Source organism: Marmota flaviventris, chromosome 5 (genome assembly GCF_047511675.1).
Source record: "Marmota flaviventris isolate mMarFla1 chromosome 5, mMarFla1.hap1, whole genome shotgun sequence".
In the NCBI taxonomy this organism is placed as follows: Eukaryota; Metazoa; Chordata; class Mammalia; order Rodentia; family Sciuridae; genus Marmota; species Marmota flaviventris.
The window spans coordinates 160643613-160667200 of NC_092502.1; the positions used below are offsets into that span (position 1 = coordinate 160643613).

Here is a 23588-nt window from a genome sequence, read left to right on the forward strand (position 1 = left end):
CAATACCGAAATACTGTATTCAGATTTTAAAGGAAAAGTGTGCTCTCCATCCAGAGATTGTCCGGAGTATTGACCAGGTAACTCCTCCAGTAAGCAGTTTAAGATAAAACTGAACCCAGCTTGCACGCCAGTGTGGTAAATGAGCTCAAGTGCCTTTTACATAAATTATGCCGAAGAGTTTTGAAAATTGTTACTTTCTGGAATTGCTCCTCCGTACATTTTCCCAAGAAGTATCTGTAATTCGGGAGTATTTTAGGCTAGAGTTTTGGGCTAAGCACAGTATTTCAGTTATGTTGAGAAACTTTACTGGGAATCTCTGGCAGACACTTTTACAAACCTTTACAGTGCAGGTGGCAGCAGAAGAGACCTCATCACACGGTTCAGTTGCGTTTCATTGATTTTTACGGAGGATCCTGGCTACAAACTTCAAAGTTTTCACTTGGCAAACCACAAGTCAATCAAAGCAGGAACCATCAGAGGGCCCCACATGGCGGAAAGCCACCCACCACGGACTACAGAGACCCAGAGGAGCCCTGACAGCCCCCGGCAGAGACCAGGCGAGCACACGACAAGCGTTCCACAGAAAGACATTTATTGGGTTTCAAGCCTTGCTTTCCAAATCGTTTTTCCAATTGGGGCAGTGCCTCTAGATGGTTTGACTCATGCACTCACCATTCTTCTGGAACCAAACTAAGATCGATGCTAGACATTTCCTTCTTATTTTATGGCACATGCATTTTGATTTCCCTCCTTCTGAGGATTACAGGATAGGATAACTCTAGAAAGAGGACACTCGGCAGTCTCACTGTGAATTGCGCCGATGGCCTGAAAGTGGACATGATATTCAGTTAGCATCCTACCATTGTCAAAGTGTCAACAACATTCATGACATAGAATCACATTCGCGGAGAAGGCAAGCGAGAATGAGACCCAGCCCATCGGCTTATGGCAGTTTCTATCTCAGCTCCATTAATGTCATGACCAGTGATGGCCCAAGATCTAGAGGTACAGAATGCCTGTGTGTCGACAAGTGGCACAGTTCAACTCTGCGAGAGAAACAGGGTGAGTCGGCAGCGGGAAACCACACCGCGCTCTGTACGGCCCCCGGGCCCAGGAGGATGGCCTTGCCCCAGACCCTTCCAGCCACTGCTGCTTGTCTAGCTCCGCTACAACCTCGAGATAGAATCCTGCTTCTATTTGCACCTACGCTCTCTTCAAGTGCTCTGTTTTGATGACGATTATTCGGCCAGCACAGTTTGCTCCCGTTTCTTCTGGAACCAAGCTAAGATCACGTATTGCCTTCCCAAATGTCAACACTCACTGTTGTTTGTCCTTTCCAGTTCACTGGCCATGTTCTCCGGGCCAGATGGGCCCTGGGGATGAGAGACGCTCAACACGTGTGAACTGGAGGCTGCAAAAACTGGAAAAATAAGGCCTACAACTGAGAAGCAGAGCCATGGGCCATTTTAATGTCTTCAACTTGGCGGGGGTCATGCAGGCTGAGCTCAGAGTGCCCCCCTGCAGTTCCCAGGGCCGTTGCAGTCAGGTCCCTGCCTGTGCACCTACTGGCTTTCGGTACAGAATGGATCACCTCAGTGTTCCCCAGACAGTCTGGAATGCCTGTGGCTGTGCTGACCCGAAGGTGGGAGGAAGGTGTGTGCTTGAGTGTGGGCCACAGGAACGGCCTAATGACCTCAGGAGGTGCATCATGAAGGATCAGCCACAGCAAGATGGTGACCTCGCCACTCGCCCCTTCACTATAGAGTGCATGAAGTTTGGCCAAGGGGCCTCCCAGATGCAGTGGCTCTACCTTCCCTGTGGTCAAGACACGGTCTTCTTTCCCCAGAAAGAAAGTTCCATTCAAACCTGCTGTTCAGGGGTCTTGATAAAATGACGACATGCAGTCCCCGCACAGGGAGCCAGTGACCGCCATCTCCGCCCTTCAGGGCTCTAGGGAAACCCCAGCCTGTCCCATTTCTGCAGCCGCCCTCTCCTTCCCTTTGCCCAGCTGTGGCTCACCCCTGACTCCTCCACCACATCTTCCTGCTGAGGAGTCAGGAAGTCTCGGGCCTGTGGTTTCTGCAGGGCAGCTGTGCACGTGTCTCCCTGGCTGCCGTTTCCTGTGTGTCTTGAGACGTGCCTTAACTCCTCTGATTGCCCATCTCTAGGAGGGAAGCGGACTGGGTGGGGAGCCAGTGGCTGAGTGAGAATGTAGAGGTCTGGGGATGAAAAGCAAGAATGTAATTACATGATAATTGCATTTTAACCTCTATAATTATTCACTCTGAGCAGGTCTCCAAGTGTGTTCTAATTAAAGCCTGTTATTGTGATATAAATTTCCTGGTACCGCGAAACTAGGGTGTTAAATTCATACAGCAGTCTTTGGTTTCACGAGCACTTTGCCCCCGTCATTTGAGTGGGTCTAGTGGAGTTTATAGCAGAGAAAGCCAGGTGCAGGTGGGTGATGTGACCCGCCAGAACCTGGGGCAGACTTGGGCTTCAGCCTCTCAATCCCAGGTGTTTTCCCCTGGTCTGTAGGTTTATCTCTCAAAAAATAAAGTTGAATTTTGATAGATGGGATGAACTTGGGAGCTGAAACGGAGGCCTGAAGCCTGGTGTATGTGAGTAATGGATGAGGGAGACTGTGTCCCCTCATGCAGCACTGGGTCATGTAAGGGGTGGGTAACAGGCCCGCTGATAAGTTCCTCAGAGCCTCCCCTCGGCCTTGGAAGGCCTTGGAGAACACGCCCAGGAACCAGGCGGTCACTGTCATGGCCTGGCCCGCGGGGAAGGCTGTGGGAGGGGCAGGGGTTTGGGAGCTGGGGAAGCATCGGAGTTGGTATTTTTCTCTTCCTTTGGATGTGCAGCCTCTGGCTTGATTTGCGTTCCAGCTGATTAATGGAGAATGTGAGATGCGAACATCTCCTTCCAGTGATCACCTTGCCGTCTGTCTGAAGAGGGATCCATTTTTTTGGCTTTGTGGGAACATAACCCCAGGACACAGGGCATAAGTCTCCTCTCCCACTGGGTCCACAGGGGGCATCTCCTGCAGAGGGGAAGAGTGAGGCTCCTGGCCAAGATATGATAGGACCAGAGTGCGGTGGACACAGGGTCCCCTAGTGTCCTGCCATGATGCAGGATGCCAGATAGGGACTCACAGCAATAGGCATGTTTTACGTTGTCACTGCTTTGAAATTTTGGAATTCTTTCTATTTAAATGAAAAATTGCTTTTCTTTCACTGAAGAATTGATTTCTTCTGTAGATTTCCAGCAAACATAATGGAAAGGCTGAGCAAAATAACCCAAATTCCAGGTGCACTGAACGGCTGAGATTGAGCTGCACGTCTCCCTGCCTCGCTGTGGGCAGTAATGGAGCCCACGGAGGTGGTGGCATGTCCCCTGGCAGCACTTTTCTGTCCTGCTTACCTGGACACAATGGCAAATACATTTTCCAATCAGCTGATTAAAAAATAAATTGATCCAGCCTTGGATAAATATTTTTTTCAAAAAAAAAAAAGGAAGTTGCTTTCAATTTCACATTACCTGGAAATTGCTAAACTCAAGTGCTTTCCTGAGCTGAGAAGAGGTCTCTGCCCTAGGTCTTCAATGCCCATGGAGTAATTCCATCCCAACCAACAGTCCCAGGGGCCAAAGACCATCAGCCCCTCACTGGTTCCAGCTTGGAGAATTCCACGTTGGGGATCAGAGAGGTCAGGCTGCAAGGCACTGTCATCGAGTTTCCTGACCACGGCCGCTCTCAGGGAACCTGAGCTCGAGGTCAGGCCTTCTCAAGTGGGTCATTGGAGCCTGGCAGCTGCATTTGTGTATTTGGGGCAAATAAGGAAGGGTAAGGAAATAAGAACAACAATAAAGGATAGATTTGGTTGATCCCCAGTCACTCTGCGAGGAGCAGACCTTGTTGTTTGAGGCGAAGCCTCTCTGGTCTCCAAAACCCTGGAACAAAGAAAACAGCAACCGGAGAGTCAAAACTGCCTGAAGAGTTGTTCGCAACCGTCCAGAAGTGGGCTCTTCCTTCACCGCGGGAGGTTTGGGTTTGACCCAGACGTCCCTGGTGCTTTCAGTTTAGATTCTCCTCATCTCCCTGGCTGCCCCATGGGACTGTTTCCACCTGTTAGATTTTTGCAAAGACTGTGGGTTCCTAAGACTGCATTTCCTGGCTGTGAGCTGTTGCTCCTGAAGTACAAGTTTTGGTGTTTGCAGTCTTTGGAATATTAACATTTTATAAAGCAGATGAAATATTTTAAATGGAAGCCTAGCTCACAATGATTGGATTCTTGAGTCAGTGTGTCAGGTATGCATGATTTTATTTAAAATGTGTCCAATCAGATTTTCCACTTGGAATGAACATTTTTACCTCTTTCCGCAAGTTATTATAAACAGTTATTTCCTCATTTCATGGAGTTTCTTAGAAAGTTCTAAGTAACTTAACAGAAGAGAAAAATGGAACGGCGGGAGATTAAATAACAGGAGGTTTACACCACACGAGGTGCCCGCGTCTCAACCGTGAGGGACACACATGTGACTACTTGGGGAGGAAACAGACCCGGCCATGCAAGTCAGGTGCGATCCCGTGGTCTCCTTTGGCAGCTCCGTCTCCCCGTCACTAGCACGCAGTCCAACGAGTCAGATGATTGCATGAGTGGGAGACTGTCCTGGCTCTGGTGGCAGGAGCACGAACACGCTGCTGCCGCCGGTGGCAGTGTCTCCTCGTCTCTACCAACACCGCTGTCTCTGTCACTGCTCTGAGCCCCAGGGGGTGCACCTGGCATGCGTTTGCAGCATCCCTGTCTCTCATGGAATGGCACTGGTTTATCTGGAACAGCAGCACACCACACAATCAGCATTGAGAGCACAAGGGAACCCAGTGGGCGGTCTTAATCACCAGAACCCGGCAATGTTAAATTGTTTTCATGAGCCGAAGGTCAGGGCATGGATGAGGTCTAAATGATGTCACAGCAGACCAGAGGCCACAGAAAGAAAGACACGTCTTCAGGTTGTGTTGACCTGCCGGGAAGAGAGACACAGACACAGGGCACAGCAAACAGGGGCCGGCCGGCCGCAGTGCGAGGTGCTCCTAGGAAACAGGAATGCGCCCTTTACATGGGGCTGGAGCTGGCGAGCACTGAGGCTCCCGCCTGCTCGCTGGAGCTGCTGTCATGGGAAGAAGCTAAGGGCCAGGTGCCGGGAGGGCGGGGACGGGCAGGCTGGGGAACGTCACCATCTCGACAGGTGTTCTAAAGCGCTTAGAGATGATCATTCATTTATCATGGAAACCTAACCCGAGTGGCATCCGCTCCCTTCTCTCTGTGAATGCACTTGTTCATAAATGACTTCAAGCCTCCTTGGCATTCAGGGTGCAGTTCTGGCTGGAGTAGAAAAGGATGGAGGGTGTGCAGTGTGGGGAGGAGAGGTCAGGGAGTCGGTGCGTGTGGACACGGGCGGGCGGTCAGCCGTCAGACACGGGCGGGGTGACCCAGCCGTATTTTTCGTGAGTCTTCACCAAGCTCTTAAAGGTGGCTTCGGCCTCCTTGCGACTGAAGGACTTTTTTGACTTGCCGGCTTTCCTGCAGATCCGTCCCTGCGTGAGATGAGAAGAGAGAGCAGGTTAGAACTTCAGCTGTCCTTCTGTCTGCCATCAGCTCTGCCTAAAACGCGGGAGGTCGCGGGACTTTCTGAATCAAGGTGACCTCGTGGCCATCAGCACGGGTGGGGCCTCTCGGCCGGGCAGACACAGAGCCAGGGCTGGCAAACCTGTCTTCACAGCCCACAGCCTTGGCCTCCTGAGTGTGCTCGCTCCATGAGGCAGGAAGCCGGCCTCTGCCCTCATCTCCAAGATGGCTGGCAGGACCAGCTGTGTGGGGCGAGCGTCCACTGGGAACCCAACAGTCCCCCTCTAAGGCGAATGAGCGGAAGGCTATGAATTCTGACTTCTGATTCCTCTTTGATAGCGGTGGGGGTAGTCAACTCCTGTCACTCATGCTGTGTGTATTACACAGCTGGGAGGTAGGTGAGGGGCAGGGGACAGGTCACCTCCCTGGCAGTGACCAGTGAGTGCTGGTCTGAGGACGAGAAGCTGGCTCTGCAGTGGGTGAGGGTCTGGACCCTCCCAAGGTGGCACAGAAGGCTCTAGACTGTAAGAGAGGGAGCTGGGACAGAGTCTTGGAGAGTCCCCAGGGCACAGAGCACAGCGAAGGCAAGAACACACAGAAGACAACCAGCAGCCGGGGCAGTGCCTAGACGGACCTGCTGGGGCCCCTCGTATTCCAGCCTCAGTTATTCCTGAAACAGCCTCTTGATGGAGAATCACCTGAATCGCCCCCTCGGCCTCGTGGGTTCCTCTGTCCCCCTGAGCCTGGAGTAGGCTTAGGCTTTCCTGGGGATCCGCTCCTTTCCCCTGGGGATCCATGCAAGCGTTTCACACATGGGGCAGAAACCTCTCCAAAGATCTGGCTGCATTTCAACAACTAACAAGTGCCTTCTGATGATTACTGACTACCTCCTGCTGTTTATGGAGCTTTACTAAAGGCAGAGCTCTCTGAACGGGCCCACTGTGTTCCCCGTTGTAATGCTGTTTGCAGCAGCACAGCTGGCTCGCTGTGGTGCCTTGAGCAGAACCAGGCCTCAGCACCCCCACCTCCTACACCATACTGCAGCCTGCCGCCCTGGACGGCCACCGTGGGCCGAACCGCCCGGGTCCCTGTGGCCGGAGGCAGGAGTGTCTCCCAACCTTAGCTCTCTGACAGTCCACAGTGGGAGAAGCTGGGCTAACCTCCGAATCCTCTGGCAAATGGTGCCCACACCTGAGGCCCGGGGGACAGAAGGCCGTCGTGCACGTCTGACTTAGGGCTGGGGCTCATTTCGTCAGTGGGCACACAGCGCGATCCCTGGCTGGGGGGCGGAAGTCCAGGTGAGCTGCGCTGCCCTGGTTGGGCAGCCCTCTCACTCTGTCCATCTGCCACCGGGAAGGGACACCTTTGGAAAGGGCGGCTGAGTTCCCATCAGCTGCACTGCAGGAAGGAGCAGGGAGAGGAGCGGACAGGCAGTCACTGGCTACTGACTGTCCCCCCAGTACGACTCCTGGTTTTGATTTCCTCACTCTGTCCCTTGCTGTCTGCTGCATCGTAAGTGACAGAGGGGACTGCTGAGAGCTACCACGTTCATAACCGTCACCTCCACATGCTGAGATGGGCCCCAGCTTGTTTCATTTAACACACGAGGCACATCTTTCTAGGGACATTGGTGACAATTCACGTGTCCCACGAGAGCTGGTAGCAAGGGCTGGAGTTTTGGGGTGAAGTGCGTGTTTTCAGCGCCTCTTTCTTCTCTCCAACGCTGAGGTGTGTGGTGTGACTTGGGGGTTGTGAGCAGAAGGCCCCTGGACAAGCTGGTCTGTGTGGCCAGAGGCAGGAGTGTTCCCTAAAAAGCAGAGTGACATCGGGGTTCTCTGTCACGTTTGGCAGCAACGTCCACCTTGCCTGTCCTTTGTGAAAGTCCCAGCTCTTACAAGAAGCAGCAGAGAAACCCCCAAAGGAACAGGCCAGCTCGGTCGCCTTTTCTTCTCGGGGAATCATGAACAGAAAGCCCAGGGCTCGGTCAGTTCCACACGGGAGACAGCCGCTGTCCTGGGCCAGAGGGTTGGGCGCCTCCCTCCTCTAAGCCGTTCCTGGGGAACCCCCAGCTCCAAGTGCTCCCCACACTCCCAGTTCACAGACCCCTCTTCACCGACATCCATCTGACCTCTCTGGAGGGGCCATTCCAACATGGCACACCATGTCCCCACTCTGTAGGGTGGCTGAGCTGTTCCTGTTGAGATGTTCCTCATGCCGCTGCTGGCATTCGGGGACTCTCCTTGCTTTACACTGGCCTCCTGAAACTTGGTCTTTTGGGGATTAAAGTGTGGTCAGTACCCGCTGCAGCATCACCGTGCCCAGGAGAGAGCGGACTTGCAGACCCAGCACGCTGTAGTCTCCTCTCCCACCTTGGGTCTCTTTGAGCTGAGGTCAGGGACCAGCCCGGGACACTTCCCTGCGGGAGCTCCCGCCCTCCCTCTGCCCACCCGCTGTGCTCAATGCTGACAGGAAATTCCTGCCCGGCAGCGGCTGGCCACCACCCAGAGTGGGAAGGGTGCTCTCCAAGCCCTCTCAGGAGCCCTCTCAGCGTGGGACTGTGCCACCGCAGCCTCAGACGTCCTGTCCCGTGCAGAGGCCTCCCGGCTGCATCTGTGCGAGGGACCGTCGGGGACGCTGTACCCTGAGCTCTCGTTTTCTCCCTTTTGGGGTCAGCCGCTTTATTCAGTACGCAGACATTTCCTTCAGCTAATGAGTCTCCGTCCCGGGCTGGTCCACCCATTCCATGCTGGGTGCTGCGAGGCAAAACCAGGCGGCCTTGGGGGCCACGCGGGGACAGGTGGATGGATGTACCATAGCCGCTAGGGCTGACCTCTGGGCTGGGAGACTTTGTGGTGGGTGGTCCTGGGCAGGGCGCCGGGGACCCATGCCTGGTCTCGCTGGCCAGATGCCAGGGCACCCCTGAGCCGTGACAGTGAACTTGTCTTAACCGTGTCACGTGCTCCCACAGGAGGGACCCCCTGGCACGCGGGGCAAAGATGCCGACGAGCCCAGTCCTCAGCCCTCTAGCAGGTGACTGCTGCCCCCCTCAGAAGGGGGCTGGTGGCTGGCACTGCAGGGCTTTCCAGAGAAAGGGTTCTGGTCCTCACGGAACTCAGAGCCCCAGGGTACGAGGGGTTCTAGCTTAGGGCAAAGAGGAGAGGAGGGAGGAGGGCAGCAAGAGGGTCCTGGGGGTCTGTCTGTCAAGGAAGATTTCTGTTTGATGGCACTTAAGCTGAGCCTTGAAATCAACTTCAGTACAGGCTCAAATCGCCTGCTACATTCTGGGGACAATGAGCACATGCCCAGTGGGTTTGGGAATGGAATGTTTAGGCTGTGCGTGGGTGCTAGTTGGGGGAGGAGTGGCAGAATTCAACAGGCCTGGCTTCAAATCTCTTTCTGACTGTGTGACCTCAGGTAACTTACTTAACCTCTCTGAATCTCAATTTCCTCATCTGTAAATTAAGTATATTAATAGTATTATACAACACTGGAGTTTTATAAGGATTTAACATGTTAAAACATGTAAGATGCTTGGCCTGGTGCCAGGATTAGGGTTAAAAACAATAAATGAGGCTTTTTATTTTTTAAACTATCATGGAGGTTGCATCTTTTCATTAAATCTACTTTTATTCTGCCTTCTTGAAAAAGCAAAACATTTCTGTCTTTTAATGTGGATATTGTGATTCTATATATTTGGTCCCCAAAATGTCTTCAGGCAAATCCAACCTAGTGTGTTTACATGTTTAATCTCAGCCTTTTAAATCATGTCCATTCCCAGTGGTCCATATTCATGTATCCAAATCTATATTCTCACTTGATTAGATTTTTCTTTTATTTTCCTTGCAAACATACCCTCTTGGTATTTCTGTGTTTCACCTGTCTGTGAATTACAGGGGTAGGCTCCCTAGAAATAGTCGAAACTTCCAGACTCCTGTGTAAAGCTTTGAGGTCCCCGGGTGTGGTTCCTGAGCTGGATGGCGGAGCTGCGGCTGGTGGTGAAGCCTTGGTAGTTCAGTCCCGCGATGGGCCGTGCTCGTTACAGACTCGCCGTCCCGCGGGACCTGGGGAGCAACCTGGAGCTCCTGGGCTTGAAGACGGCAGCGCACAGTGGTGCTGCAAGGAAGTGCCTTTGGAAGACACTGGGATCCCTTTAAGGGTGTCCGTAAAAGCCCGTGTGTGGACATAGAGGTGACATTCAGACAGCAAGGACGGAAGAAAGTGTGTCTGCAGTGCACTGACCAGGGACCAGAGCCCAGCAGGGGCCTGGAGGCCGCCTCTTGCTGAGTAGAGGGAGCCCTGGGTGCATGTGCCAGGTGGAGGGCGGCAGCCTCCACCTTCAGGCTGGGGGGCTTGGTGCCTGTCATCGGGACTCTGCCCAGCAGCAGCCCACCCTGAGGAAAGGAGCAGGGTCTCGAGGATGGGGCCCATGGGCTGCCTGGAGCAGCACGGCTTCTGTCCACAGTCCAACTCCCAGAGGTCGCAGAGCCCATCTCCTCCGCCGGGTGTCGCTGACCCAGGCTGAGCACATTCGGGTGGGTAAGTTGCCATGGGCAGCTTTGCACACGGCCCAGGGCAGCAGAATTCCAGCCCAGCCTCAGGGCTTGCTGGGAATCTGAGCTTCCATTAGGTGACTTACAACAGGCTACGGCAGAGCTGGGGTTCCCACCTGGGTCCTGGGGCCAAAGCCCGGGTCACCCACAAGACCTCGTCAGAACCAAAAGAGAGAGTCACAGCTGGGTCTGTGGAGCCTGGGGGGACGCACCGGCCTGTGGGCCACCTCCGGGAAGGCCAGCCTTCCTGCTCTCACCCCTCCCCACGGGTTCCTCGGCTGGTGCCTGGCGGAAGCCCCCACCCAGCACAACTCTTGTTTCTTTCATTATTTAGGCGTCCATGTCCCCCACCAACACAATCCTCCAAAAGTTTCAGATTTCAAGGCGTTTCTCAATTTCAGATTTTTGAGTTTGAAATATTCAACCTGTAAAATCTATGCAAGTATTCCAACGTTCAAAAATTTCTGTAATTTGCGGCACTTCTGGTCCCAGGCGTCTTGGATCTCAACCTGCATCTTTTTGGAGGACACAGCTCTACCCAGGACAGGAGGGAGGCTCCCTAGAGAGCTCTGCTCCCCGTCCTGAGGGGTTCAGACCTATCCTGTGGGTGAAAGGGTTTCGGGTCAGGTTTCTTTGGGGATGAGTCATTTGGGAGGTGTTATGGCCAGACGGGTTTGGTGGCTTGTCCAGTTAGGTTATTGTCATGGTCCAGAGAAGGTGGCTGAGGGCCTGGGAGAGGTGGGTGAAGAGAGTCCAACAGAGGCCAAGTAGAACCACGACCCAGCTGTTTCAGGACATCTTCAGGGCAAAGTTAGAAAATAATGTCCAGATGCAAAGCTGCTCCTCTAAAGAGGAAAAGTCCCTTGGGAGAACATTCTAGAACTTTTCATTAAGATCTTAACCACCGATTCTACATTATAATCTCTAAAATATTTTCCTAATTAGTAGCCAACCCATGTATTGTTTCTTAAATTTGTAAAATCTCAGGATGACAAAACCAGCATCGAAGTTTGGGTCAGCAAACCAGTTTTGTCTAAATTTTGATAATGCTTATTAAAAAAAAAAAAAAAAAGTAAAGCCACTTCCCTCAATACTATGACAACAAGTCCTCAAGCCCTGGCAGCACTGAAGGCACGGTTCCCAGATGCTCACAAAACATGAGCGTCTCCCCCTACGCCTGAAAGAAAGTTCTAGCAATTGTCAAATCTGCTTTGAAACAGATGGCATTTCTTGGAGGAAGCCAGCAGAAAAAGGAACTTTTTTCTAAAAATATAAATGACAGCAAATGATTATTTAAAAATTTTGTTTTTGGAGGTTCCATCAATTCTCACAATTTTGCTTAAGCGGCTGGACCCCAGGGGGTTTCTTTAGAATGCACCTCAGTGGGTGGAGTGACAGCAAGGGACCACTGAAGGCCAATGTGGTGCGCAGCATGCCAGGCAGGGTTCTCAGGATGGGATGAGCCCTCCCCCGCAGCTCACCAGGGCAACCCTGGTCCGTCACCAGCCCTAGATGACAGCAGAGGAAACGGGGACACGGATGAGGATTAGATGGCTGAAGTCACATTGCTAGCAATGGCTGAAAGCGGGGTCAGCGCCGGAGTGCCTGGCTTTGGAGGCCATCTGAGCCCAAGGTCAGGCCAGCCCTCAGAAGCAGGAGAAGGGTCGCTGATGGAAGAGAAAGTGACCAGACAGTGACGCTCCACACCCTGCAGCTGCCAGGCTTCTGCCCTGCGCGCAGCACTTTCCCCCACCAGGGAATTCCTTCCGTTCCTCTGTCCCCTCTTTCCAACTTGTGACTCCCACGTGCACCCTGTGATTTACCACAGCTTGCGTACACCTTGAGTCTGTCAGGGCATTGACTCTGCCTTTGTCTCACAGCCTCTGGGCCCCGCCATGGAGCCTGGACCCCCACACGCCCGGACTGATTCTCAGGGCCTGGCAGGCGCACCCTCCCGGGAAGGCTCTGTCCGCTCGGGTCCCCAGGCTGAGATAATGGGCAATCTGTGTCTTTCATTTTCCAAGGCACAGAATGCAAAAGGAAGATGCCCAGCCAAGGACACTGTGTTCCGTTTTCCAGGCTAAAACATCTATTTAGTACAAAACTGCCCCTCCTCCTGTGCTTTCTCCTTCAGAGACAATTCTACCTGATCATGGAGGGTTCTAGAAATGTTCCCTGAGCACACCCCCACTGTCACGGGCGACTTGTGGGAGGACGCAGACAGACACCTCTACATTTCCTTGAACGCTGTGCTCCTGCACACGTTAGTGCCATTAGCCTGCAAGCCCACTCTCCCGGTGTCACCCTGACCCAAGGTGGCGCTGCCCAATCCCACACTCTGTTTGCAAGGAAAGAGGCATTTTCCTGGCTAGCCTGACCTCTTGGCTCAGAATCTGGGCCAACTCTCTCTGTACGCTTGGTCTTCCTCCGGGCACCAGGCTTTTCTTTCCTATTGGATCAGATTTTGAAAGGGAAGAAACCCAGGCTTCCCCACGGAGCCTCCCCACGGAGCCTCCCCACGGAGCCTCCCCCACGGCGCTCACCCGCTTTTGCCCCTGCCTTGTTCTTGGTGCTCCCTTCTCACTGTGCCCTCCTGTTCCAGAGAGTGCGACTCTGCTCCGTCCAAACTGTGGCCACCTGTGGCTGCAAGCCCATGACACCAGGGCTGCCTCCTACTGTCCATGTCACCTTGACTTAGGGATGGGACCCGGGGTCCACTCCGTGCTTTCCTGGAGCTGCATGTCAAAAGGTAGCAGGGTGCGCCAAGGCAGGCGGCTTTGTGGGAGAAGCCAGGCCTTGCTCCTGACCAGGGGGACATGCGTCCGAGAGACAGGGAAGCACAGCCCTGCAGAAGGTGGTCAGGGAGACGAGATGCTCTGAAAGTGAGCCCCTCTCCACGTTCCAGACAGACAGCATCTTGGCTGACAGGGACCACTCTTCCCCATGTATGGGACACACTCCACCTGCAGCCCTGAGCTCCTCTGCCGTGTGCTGTTGATTGGATGGCTGTCCATCATCAGGCAATCAGACACCTCCTTATTTCACGACTCCCATTGTTCAGTTCCCTTAATGCAGGTAACAGTTATGACAATGTCTTTGAAGGGAAACACCCCCCACAATGAAGGAGCCAAGAAAGCACCAGGTAACATGACAGGAGAGGGTGCTGGGTAATTAATCTGTCAGACGGAGGGCAGCCACACCGTGCTCTCTACCCTTGCTAGCTGGAGTTCCTGAGTTTGACAAGAAAACCCCGAATGTGGTTCTTCTAGAGAAATCGCATGGAGAGAGATGCAAGCCTTTCGCAGACAACCAGGGTGACATATGCATGGACCACTCACTCTGGACACGGTTCCCGGCTGCAAGGAGCAGGTCTGCCTATGCACTTGGGGTGACATTTCACGGCTTCATTTCCCAAGCGATGGGACTTGTAATGACAGAGAAAAGTTCACGTGGCATCTTGCAGCACAGGAATTGACACGTGCAAAAAGAACTTCTGCAGCATTAAACAAATAAAGCTGATGAGATTCTGGAATCGGTGGAGGTTTGGGGAAATGTTTTGGGGAGAAATTGAAGAGTGAAAATGTTATGAATTGGGCACAAACTACATAAAATACATATTATTTTTCATAACAGTCTGTTTTGCTGTCAAAACACGGCAACAAGACTCTGTGTGGATTATTTACTTCACCTACTTTACTACTCTACTGTTTTTTTCAAGAGGAGCAGAGCCTTAAAGATGTGAAATTTCACTTCTTCCCACGACTTGCTCAACAGCGGCCCCCTGGCTCTAACGGGAGGGCTTCTGGGGACAGAGCAGGGTGACTTGAGTTTGGTTTTCTCTCTCCAGACATCTGGTACCAATGGAACTCCTGCTGTGGGGAGTGAAGGAAGCCTCCTAGAATAGCCCGGGATAGCTGCTGTTTCCAGAGTCATGAGACTGTCAGAGGTCCGCTCCGTCTTTGATCCGTCACACCATGTTTGGAACACTGGGCATTCCCAGCTTCAGCCTCTGCCACTCACATGAAGACCAGTTTTACTCACCCTGACAGACACTTGCACCAGGCAGCCACTGCCCTCTCCAGTGGACACAGCTAAAGTCCAGCTCACACACTTTCTGCCCCAAATACTTCTATCTCCCCTACTGTGAACAAAGCCAAACCAGCTTCCAGCCAACCATTTCTCCAAAGCCTGTGATGCCATCAGGAGCCTGCTGGGGGGCTCCAGGTGATGCCATCAAGAGCCTGCTAGGGGGCTCCAGGTGATGCCATCAGGAGCCTGCTGGGGGGCTCCAGGTGATGCCATCAGGAGCCTGCTGGGGGGGGGAGGGCTCCAGGTGATGCCATCAGGAGCCTGCTGGGGGGCTCCAGGTGATGCCATCAAGAGCCTGCTAGGGGGCTCCAGGTGATGCCATCAGGAGCCTGCTGGGGGGGGGAGGGCTCCAGGTGATGCCATCAGGAGCCTGCTGGGGGGCTCCAGGTGATGCCATCAGGAGCCTGCTGGGGGATGCTCCAGGGTCTTGGGTTTGGAGGGGTAGGGTTAGCAGGGACTCCACCCACAGCTGTCCTGGTGGGGGACACCGGGTGGATTTCAGTCTCCCCTCAGCCCACAGAGCAGCAGCAAGTCTGCAGGGGCTGACTTCAGCGTGAAGGACTGAGCCTCAAGCCACTTGCTGAGAACCTGCTGTGACGGAAAACACTGTAGGTCCAAGATGGTGGCCCCGACTTCATCACACAGAGAGGAGGCCATGGCTAGGGCTAGGCTTGGTCTGTGAGGCCCTGTGGGCTGGGTGGGCAGGGAGAGTGGAAAGGAGCAGGTGAACGGGGGTGGTAGGCAGGTAGAGGTAGACAGGTGGAGGTGGGCAGGTGGAGGTGGACAGGTGGAGGTGGACAGGGGGAGGTGGGCAGGTGGAGATAGGTAGAGGTAGACAGGTGGAAGTGGGAAGGTGGAGGTGGACAGGGGGAGGTGGGCAGGTGAAGGTGACAGGGGGTGGTAGGCAGGTAGAGGTAGACAGGTGGAAGTGGGCAGGTGGAGGTGGACAGGGGGAGGTGGGCAGGTGGAGATAGGTAGAGGTAGACAGGTGGAGGTGGGCAGGTGGAGGTGGACAGGGGGAGGTGGACAGGGGGAGGTGGGCAGGTGGAGGTGGACAGGGGGAGGTGGGCAGGTGGAGGTGGACAGGGGGAGGTGGACAGGGGGTGGTAGGCAGGTAAAGGTAGACAGGTGGAAGTGGGCAGGTGAAGGTGACAGGGGGTGGTAGGCAGGTAGAGGTAGACAGGTGGAAGTGGACAGGGGGAGGTGGGCAGGTGGAGATAGGTAGAGGTAGACAGGTGGAGGTGGGCAGGTGGAGGTGGACAGGGGGAGGTGGACAGGGGGAGGTGGGCAGGTGGAGATAGGTAGAGGTAGACAGGTGGAGGTGGGCAGGTGGAGGTGGGCAGGTGGAGGTGGGCAGGTGGAGGTGGAGAGGGGGAGGTGGGCAGGTGGAGATAGGTAGAGGTAGACAGGTGGAGGTGGGCAGGTGGAGGTGGACAGGGGGAGGTGGGCAGGTGGAGGTGGACAGGGGGAGGTGGGCAGGTGGAGGAAAGCAGGTGGAGGTGGACAGGGGGAGGTGGGTAAGGGGAGGTGGACAGGTGCTCATCTGTCTGAGGTAGCACTGTGGCCATCACTTCCCTCCTCTGGCGGGGAGGACTGTAAGTGGCTCAGTTTGGAGGGTCCACCCTCCTGCTCCTGGTCTCTCTAGAGTGGCCTAGCCCCCAAGGACATGGGGACCCTCATGTGACCAAGGGCCTTCAGCATCAATGTTGGCCACTGGTCCCAGGGTCCAGGTAGAGGCCACCCCAGGATGGCTGAGGTGGAGGTGGGAATTCTTGAGTCCCTGGAGTTGGGGTTGCTGGTTTAAGCAGAAGGGACACTTCCACCTCTCTACACCGAGGGGGCCGCTCCTGCCCTTGCAAGCGGCAGACCCTGTGATGGCAGTAGTTCCCAGTGCCGACACTGATGGTGCACCTCTATGCCTCCCAACTACCTTTTCCTGCTGGAGAAACGGATCACTGAGCAGTGGGCAGTGCTGATGGACAGGCTGATGGCATCTGGTGCAGCGACGGGGACCCAGTGCTGCCACAGGCACCTGCTGCTCTCCAGCACTTTCACCGACGTTACCCCGTAAGTCTGGGAGTTTTGTCTGCTGGGGAACGCTGCACGTGGCCCCTGCACCCCTGGACCATTGTCCATCAACAGTTCCTAAGGAGCACCTCCCCCTCACAGCTCCTGTCTGAGGCAGCAGGGACACAGCAACCCCGGGAGCTGAGTGAGGGCACACCCCGAATTCAGTCCAGGGCAGGATGTTTTTCACCCTGTGGGAAAATTAAACCTTTAAATGCTGAAAAACTTTTAATAACCCAATACCCACTAAACACCAGAATGGTGCTCAGTGCATTTGCCCTGAGAACACCCTTCTGATTGTTTCGTACAGTGGCTGCTAATGAGGTGCTAATGAGGTGCCAGGGCTGTGGGTGCAGAAGGAAGCATCAACTCAGCGTAAAAATAATGACTCCCTCAGCACACGGTTGGCTCCACGCCACCAGCAGGAAGAGGAGTCTGGAGCCAGGACCCCTGAGACTCCAGGTATTCATCCTGAAACCAGGCCGGCGCTCATCTTCTCGATTTCCAGAACCCTGGAGTGCTCTGAGCCGTTTGGGGGGTGTGACACTTGGCAATCCTTCCCCACTTTACAGCACAAGTGCATTTCCTAAATCCTACTTCTCCAGGGATTACAGTGAAATCAGCAGCCCTAGCAGGGGCCCAGCTCTGGAAAGCAGGGCCATCTCTGGGCTGGGAGTGTCCTTGGCTCCTAGTGGCCCTCCAGCTCTCTCCACACCTGCTGCCCAGCCCCCAGCAGGCCAGATTCTGTTTCTGCCACAGCACCAGCCAGGGCCTTCCTTCCATGACTGGGAGACCTTCTTCCTGCCCTGGCCACCTCTGGCTGCCACTCCCTTCACCCCTTCCCCACGCTCCGGCTCTGCTCACACTGGTTTCTGGTTAAATCAGAGCTCTGAGCGCACGAGATCCACGCTGCATGGAACTATGAGCGTGTGACCCATTTCAAGGCTTCGAGACGCCACCTCACCCTTGAAAACAGGCTGCTGCTCTGCACAACTTGGTTCCCGTGTACCTGGGCCCAGGTCTTCTATGTTTGCAAGGAAACTGGGCAGAGACGCAGCAGGAATGAGCTTGGTCAGTGTTGCCAAAACAAGTTGGGGACCTTTGTGGAAAACGTCATGCTCTATTACCATAAAATAGTTTCAAGATTGTAATCAAGCAAGGAAGCTGATTCTAAATTCACATTTCTAGACTCTGGTTGAAACGCTTAGAAAAGTAAGGGACTGATTTTGCTTGACCTAATAAAATTAGAAAGAGATTTCCTATAAGCAACTGGGATGGCTATTATTACTTTTAGGTCATTACTTTGGGAGATGTTCTGATTTTAATTCTTTAATGTGTACGAAGGCGTACTGCCACATAGTCTCTGCGTTTTGAGTTAAGGAAGAATTATAACAAGTAGAGAAAAGAATCCAATCATTGATTTTTACAAGCATCCCTGGAAACCTTCCGGCACTGTGTATGTCATAGGCCCATACATGTGGAAGAGTGTCAGCCCCATTCTGAGGACTTTCCATGTCCAAGGAGGCGTGACAAGGAGACAGAAGCAGAGGCTGAGGTCACACAAGGTCATGCAGCTGATGCCTGTGGGAGCCGGGACCTGAATTAACAGTGCTGGGCTCCAGGGTCCCCCCTGTCGCGGTTATGATAACTGCTTCTTATCATGTGTTACAAGGAGATCTCAAGACTATGTCACTCCTTACTTGGGTGGGCAGGGATTCATTGTGAACGTCACACAACCACACCCCCAGCAACCACTGGGTGCTCCAGCAGAGGATGATAAATCTTGAAGAATCATCACCCTTTGATCTGAAGGCCCTTATGCCCCAGCTAGAATTCTGTTATAATTCTAGTCCTCAACCAGGATGCGGGCCCACTGGTAATTATGCAGATGATCAAGTAGATAATTCGGGGCAAATAACTTTCATGGTAGTAGAGGTAGTAAGTGGCCAAATTCCTCCACAACCTAAGCCTGGTGCTCGAATCAGAGTAGTCACAGGATATAGCAGCACTTGGTTGGGATTTTTTAACAGCTGTCCGCCAGGACTACCCAACCTTATCGGACCACAGAGTACCTGGCTCGCACCACACCACGCGGAACTTGTGGTAGTCATTAACAACCTGAGAACACGAGCTCATGCGCCATAGGTAACAGGAAGTCACAGATAATGGCAGTGACAGCCTCAGACTGTACGTAAAATATCACGTGCATGGGCCAAGGTCACATCAACCCTACAGTCTCAAAACTCCAGTTAGCATTCCACTTCCGATTACAGTGACCCAACTAATGTTTTTAACAAGGTAAACGTGTTGAAACAACTGGAGTTTAGAAGTAAAATCTTTCAATTTGGCTCCAAGTACTGACGCAACATGTTTTTACGATTGCAGCTAACAATTTTGTGGCAGCCTCATTGTGGACACAGAATGTCCACTTATGAGATGTCAAAAGGTGTTGAACAACTCATCAAAACCGCCTTTGTGAAAGAAGAGAGAAGTAATCCCAGGTGTCTTCTGTCCATGGATGTAAGAAATTAACATCCTTGATTTTGTTATTTTGATATTTACATTGGTTTGCAGTAAGATTAAAAGACGTCAAAAATCTAGCTTATTCTGTCTTCATATTTAAAACTGCAAAACAGTCAGTTTTGCTCTGGCTTTGTTTGCCTGCCTCTGGCATTACTGAGTGTTTTTCTGAGGCACTGAGATGCACCATTACGTTAACTTTGTTATTTTCAGATGAGAGAATTACCCACACAGAGAATCACAAAGACTCAGCTATTTTGGGGACCTTGACTTGATAGAGAGCATTTGTGTTCCACAACCTGCCATGTGTTTCTTACATTTCTGCCGCTCTTGCAATCAGACTGTGTCTACATGGCCAGTTCTGGCCAGTGACTGCAAGCAGAAGCATCGTGAGTGAAGGCAGGTATCGCCCACTGAGCTTCCCGCTCTGAGCCCTGCAGCTGGGAACTTGGAGGCCCTGTGCTCCAGAGGGGGGCTCCACAAGGCAGAAGGACATACCCCAAGTCAGACTCTGCACTGAAATGCCCAGTCTCTGCGCTGAGCCTGTGATCTAGGACCCATGGAAATTTGAGTTTCTGCTCTCAATAAAATTCCCAACATTACAGTTGAAATCTTTCCATGATCGACAAAAAGCTAAGACAATTTTGAAAAAGCAGAACCGAGAGGAGGGTCCGGGTCTGTGTGGTGTTTGGCCATGGGGCATATGCTAAGACCGGAGGAGGCTTGGACAGGAGCAGCAGAGGTGGCGAGCAGATGAGAGTCATGACGTGGATCAGGAAGGGTGAATAAGGCACTCACAGCAGCGGGAGGGGCTGAGCGGCCCAGTGGGCAGGTCAGGATGGCTGCACACAGGGTGGAGGGGTGAGCTGCTCTTAACCAACAGCGCACAGAGAAGTGCCCCTGAGGAGGGACCTGTGATGCCACAGGCACAGTTCTGAAGCCAGCGGCAGAACACAGAGGGCCCATCTGCTGACAGTGGGGAGGAACGGCCACACACGGCCTTTCCCATGACAAGACAGACGATGCAACCACTTCCACTCCTTAGGGAGTTTTTTTTTTTCCTAAAAGACAAGAGAGAAAATATTGGAAGAAGATATTGGCAGCATCTAAAACCCACACGAGGAAGTGAGATGTGGAAAACAGAAAGAATTCCTGAAAACCGAGAAGGAAAGGCTGGGAAACCAGGAAACTCAACATTGAAATGAGAGCAAGTCCAAATGGCTGCCAAGGGCCCAGAGGGACATCCAAATGGACACACATAGGACACCACTGAGCACCTCCAAGGGCAGCGCCTGGGGAGGAGGATCTGGCCGCCTGTTGGCAAGGAGGTGTGGGACTGGCCACTCTGGAGGGTCTCTGGCCACACCTAGAGGAAATCAGCAGAGCCCACGGGCCCAGGAGCTCCCAGCTGCACGTCTGCCCCCAGAAGCCGGCAAGTGAGCTCTGCAGAAAACCTGTTGTGATGACCAAAGGACGGAGGGGGCTGGGCTCCTCCCCAGGGCAGTGGAGGGGCAAACTGAGCCTTCACACAGCGGAATCACATGCAGGCATGAGGAGCCGCCAGCCAGGTGGCCGCTTGCAGGACGAGATGTGCAGGAGACATCTAAGAGGGAGGCCCAGGACACAGCGTGGTCGCTGCTCCCTGAACGTGCACACGCAGGACAGCACTTCACCTTCCAAGGGGCCCCAGTGCACTGGACAAGGTCTGTCCCAAACTCTGAGGTCCCTGGGCAAGGAGGGCCCTGTGTGAATGCAGGGCTTCCCCTCTCTGTACCCAAGTAAAAAGTAAGTTACAAGAAAAGGGAGGTTAAAATTAATACACAGGCAAAAACTTATAACGCATAATGAAAATGTGATCCTTTTCCTGTCAATAATAATACGTTAGAAAGGATGATGCAAACAAGGTCTCACTCACAGATCAAGAAACACTCTGTGATCCTGTGTGGAGACCCTCCAAGGTGTCCTCAAGGACACTTGATTTGTTGTTCACACCCTGTTTGTCCCCTTTCCTGAGGGGTCAGGACCTGTGATTTGCTTCTGTGGAGCAGAAGGTGGCTGGAATGCTGGGAGGTTCTGTCTGAGATGAAGCCAGAGAAAGACTACAGCCCTATCCTGGGTGCTCTTGTCACCTCACTATTCCCTCTGGAAAGCCACCACCATGTCTCCACCTCGCAGCTGCGAGATGGGAGATGTGTGTTGCTTTGAGCCACTGGGTTTTGGGGTAGTTTGTTACTGGGTAATAGGTAACTAATGCAGAGGCCTGGGAATCCATTTAACAGAAAGAGTTTCTAAGTTAATAAGAAATAACAACCTAATTTAAAATGGAAAGAGGGTGAAATATAAAATTTCAGTGGCCACCCCCAAAAAAATTCAAAGAAAAAACTCCCAACTATATGAAAGATGATAAGCCTTAATAAAATAAAATATATGTGGGCTGGGGATGTGGCTCAAGTGGTAGCACACTCGCCTGGCATGCGTGGGGCGTTGGGTTCAATCCTTAGCACCACATAAAAATAAAGATGTTGTCTCCACTGAAAACTAAAAAATAAATATTAAAAAATTCTCTCTCTCTCTAAAAAGAAAAAAACAAAATATATGTAAGTTTAAAAAAATGAGATGCTTTGCCAGTGAGATTAGGAAGTCCCATGATCTTGGGGTAGATGGCCGGATGTTCTGGTCTCATGCTGTCAACAAGATAACCAGGAGAACCTTTCCTATGGAGAGTTTGATGACTCTGTCCCATCAGTGTGTGCAGTGTCCCCACCCTTTGGTGCAGTGCCCTGCTTCTTGAAGTATGAAGGCACAAGAGCTAACCTGATGTTCAGAGTGGTCTACTGGACTGCTGCCCGCAGGAGGAACCAAGGCTCCTAACTGTCCACAGGCTCGTGATCCATGGCACACCACACCAGGGGGCTCCAAGTCTGAGTTACCAGAAAGATGGCCAGTGTACTTGTACCAAAATAGGTGCCCCCTCCAGCCACCATGAAGAGCATGTCCCTGCTACTGGAAACCCTCGTAGGCCTGCTGGGTTGTGTGTGGACCTGTCTCGCCTGCGTGCAGAGAAAGGCCATTACCCCCTGGAATCTGGACTTTCAGTCTCTACCTTGAGCCTCTGGTACTGCATAAACTTTATACAGTGAGTGGGTCATATTTTCTCTTATCAGAAAACCTCTTCGGGGCTGGAGACGTTAGACAACATGCACACGATCTTGTGCATTATCACACAATCTGCTTTTCTCAGTCCTTCCTGAACCATGAAAGCAATGATATTCATGGCAAGAATTGTAAAATAATCATAGTAATGATAGCTGTGGTCTAACTGTACAACTGGCTTGTGGAGGCCTGGACAGTAGTGACCACCTGCAGGGAAAGACAAGTCTTTTGAGGACCCATCTTTCAGAGGTCCAAGACGCGGTGCCATGTCCTGTCTTCTGAACAACTGCACAGTCTCTGTTGTCCTGCGCTCAGCCTGGGCCACACTCCAGGGCTGCAGCTCGGCCCTGGGCCCGGCTCCTTGGCGCTGAGCTCTTGGACTATCTTGTGTGGACAGAGACAGGGATGCTGAGACATGTCATAAGGTGTCTCCTGCGTTCACTCATTGCCGGAGGGTGTGGTGTCAGTAGTGTCCGTGAACCTGAGCTGAATGGGAGCAATCTATTCTCTGTTAGATCACTATCATCATGAAGGCAGATCAAAGTCACAGCAAGAGAGTAACATTTATGTTACTTTTAATTGGGTTTGGGCTTTAAGTGCATTTATAGGGGAAAAAAGCCCTACAGGTTACTTTAATTATGATATTATAGCAGTCAGGGGTGTCACCCGAAATTAAAATGTAAATATCTAAATGTATGTAAAAATTATGTAAATACTTCAAACCTATTTTCAATTTACAAAAGATCTATCTGATGAGGACCTCGTCTCAGGGCACGTTGATAGATGCTGATATTCGTGGAGTTCACGGAGAATCTCTCCACTCTGGTAACATCTGGAACTGCTCAGCCTCAGAGGCGGAGCGTGGATATGAGGGCTCGTCCCTCCGCCAGCTGTGCGCGTGGACCCAGGAGACTTGGCCACAGCTTGAGCTTCCCAGCCTCGGCCACGTGGTGGATGAAACCCAGCCTGCCTTGCTCCTGGTCTTGCAGAGCTCAAGTTCCAAGAAGGCGAGAGGCACCCGGCTTGTCACCTGAAGAAGGTGCAAGGCTCCGGTGTGAGTGGCTCGGCCAGCCACGCTGAGGACTCCTACCCTGTTCTGGGATCTTCGTGCCATATGGGTTGGTGGTGATATTTGGGGTCATTTTAGTGATTTTGCCCACTTTTGAAGTTAAGGAAAAATGCACACAAAGTGCAAATGGTTGAGCAAAGTTCTCCTCGACGATCCCCTGGCTGCTCTGGTACCTCCCACACCCCTGTTAAATGCTTGTTTCCAACCAGTTTGATAAATAAAATTACCGATTGTTCTCTGATGTGACTATAAATTAAATGAGTAGAATTACCATAAAAAGTGGAATTGAGGGCTTTCAGAAAGCATCTTACATCTAATTTGGCAAGGACATCTGAAATGATAAAAATAACTTGATTAAAATCAGCTCGTCAACTCGGGTGGATTAGCATAAAAACCAATTGCATCAAATACATTCACCATAGAAATTCAACCTCAGCTGTCCACAGAGCAGCCGTTAGGAAGCCCTGACTTGTTTAAAGTAATGATCCAGCCATCATCCTCGGCTTCCTT

General features: G+C 52.5%; 1 protein-coding gene across 1 annotated transcript in view; it reads right to left on the reverse strand.

Annotated features, from left to right (window-relative positions):
- Positions 1-575: 575 nt before the first annotated feature.
- Ube2ql1 (ubiquitin conjugating enzyme E2 QL1) overlaps positions 576-23588 on the reverse strand; it is a 40661-nt gene continuing 17648 nt past the window's right edge. Inside the window, exon 2 of the mRNA XM_027943922.2 lies at positions 576-5599. Within this exon, the coding sequence (XP_027799723.2) occupies positions 5468-5599 (132 nt within the window). The 3' untranslated portion in view covers positions 576-5467. The remainder of the gene's footprint in view (positions 5600-23588) is intronic.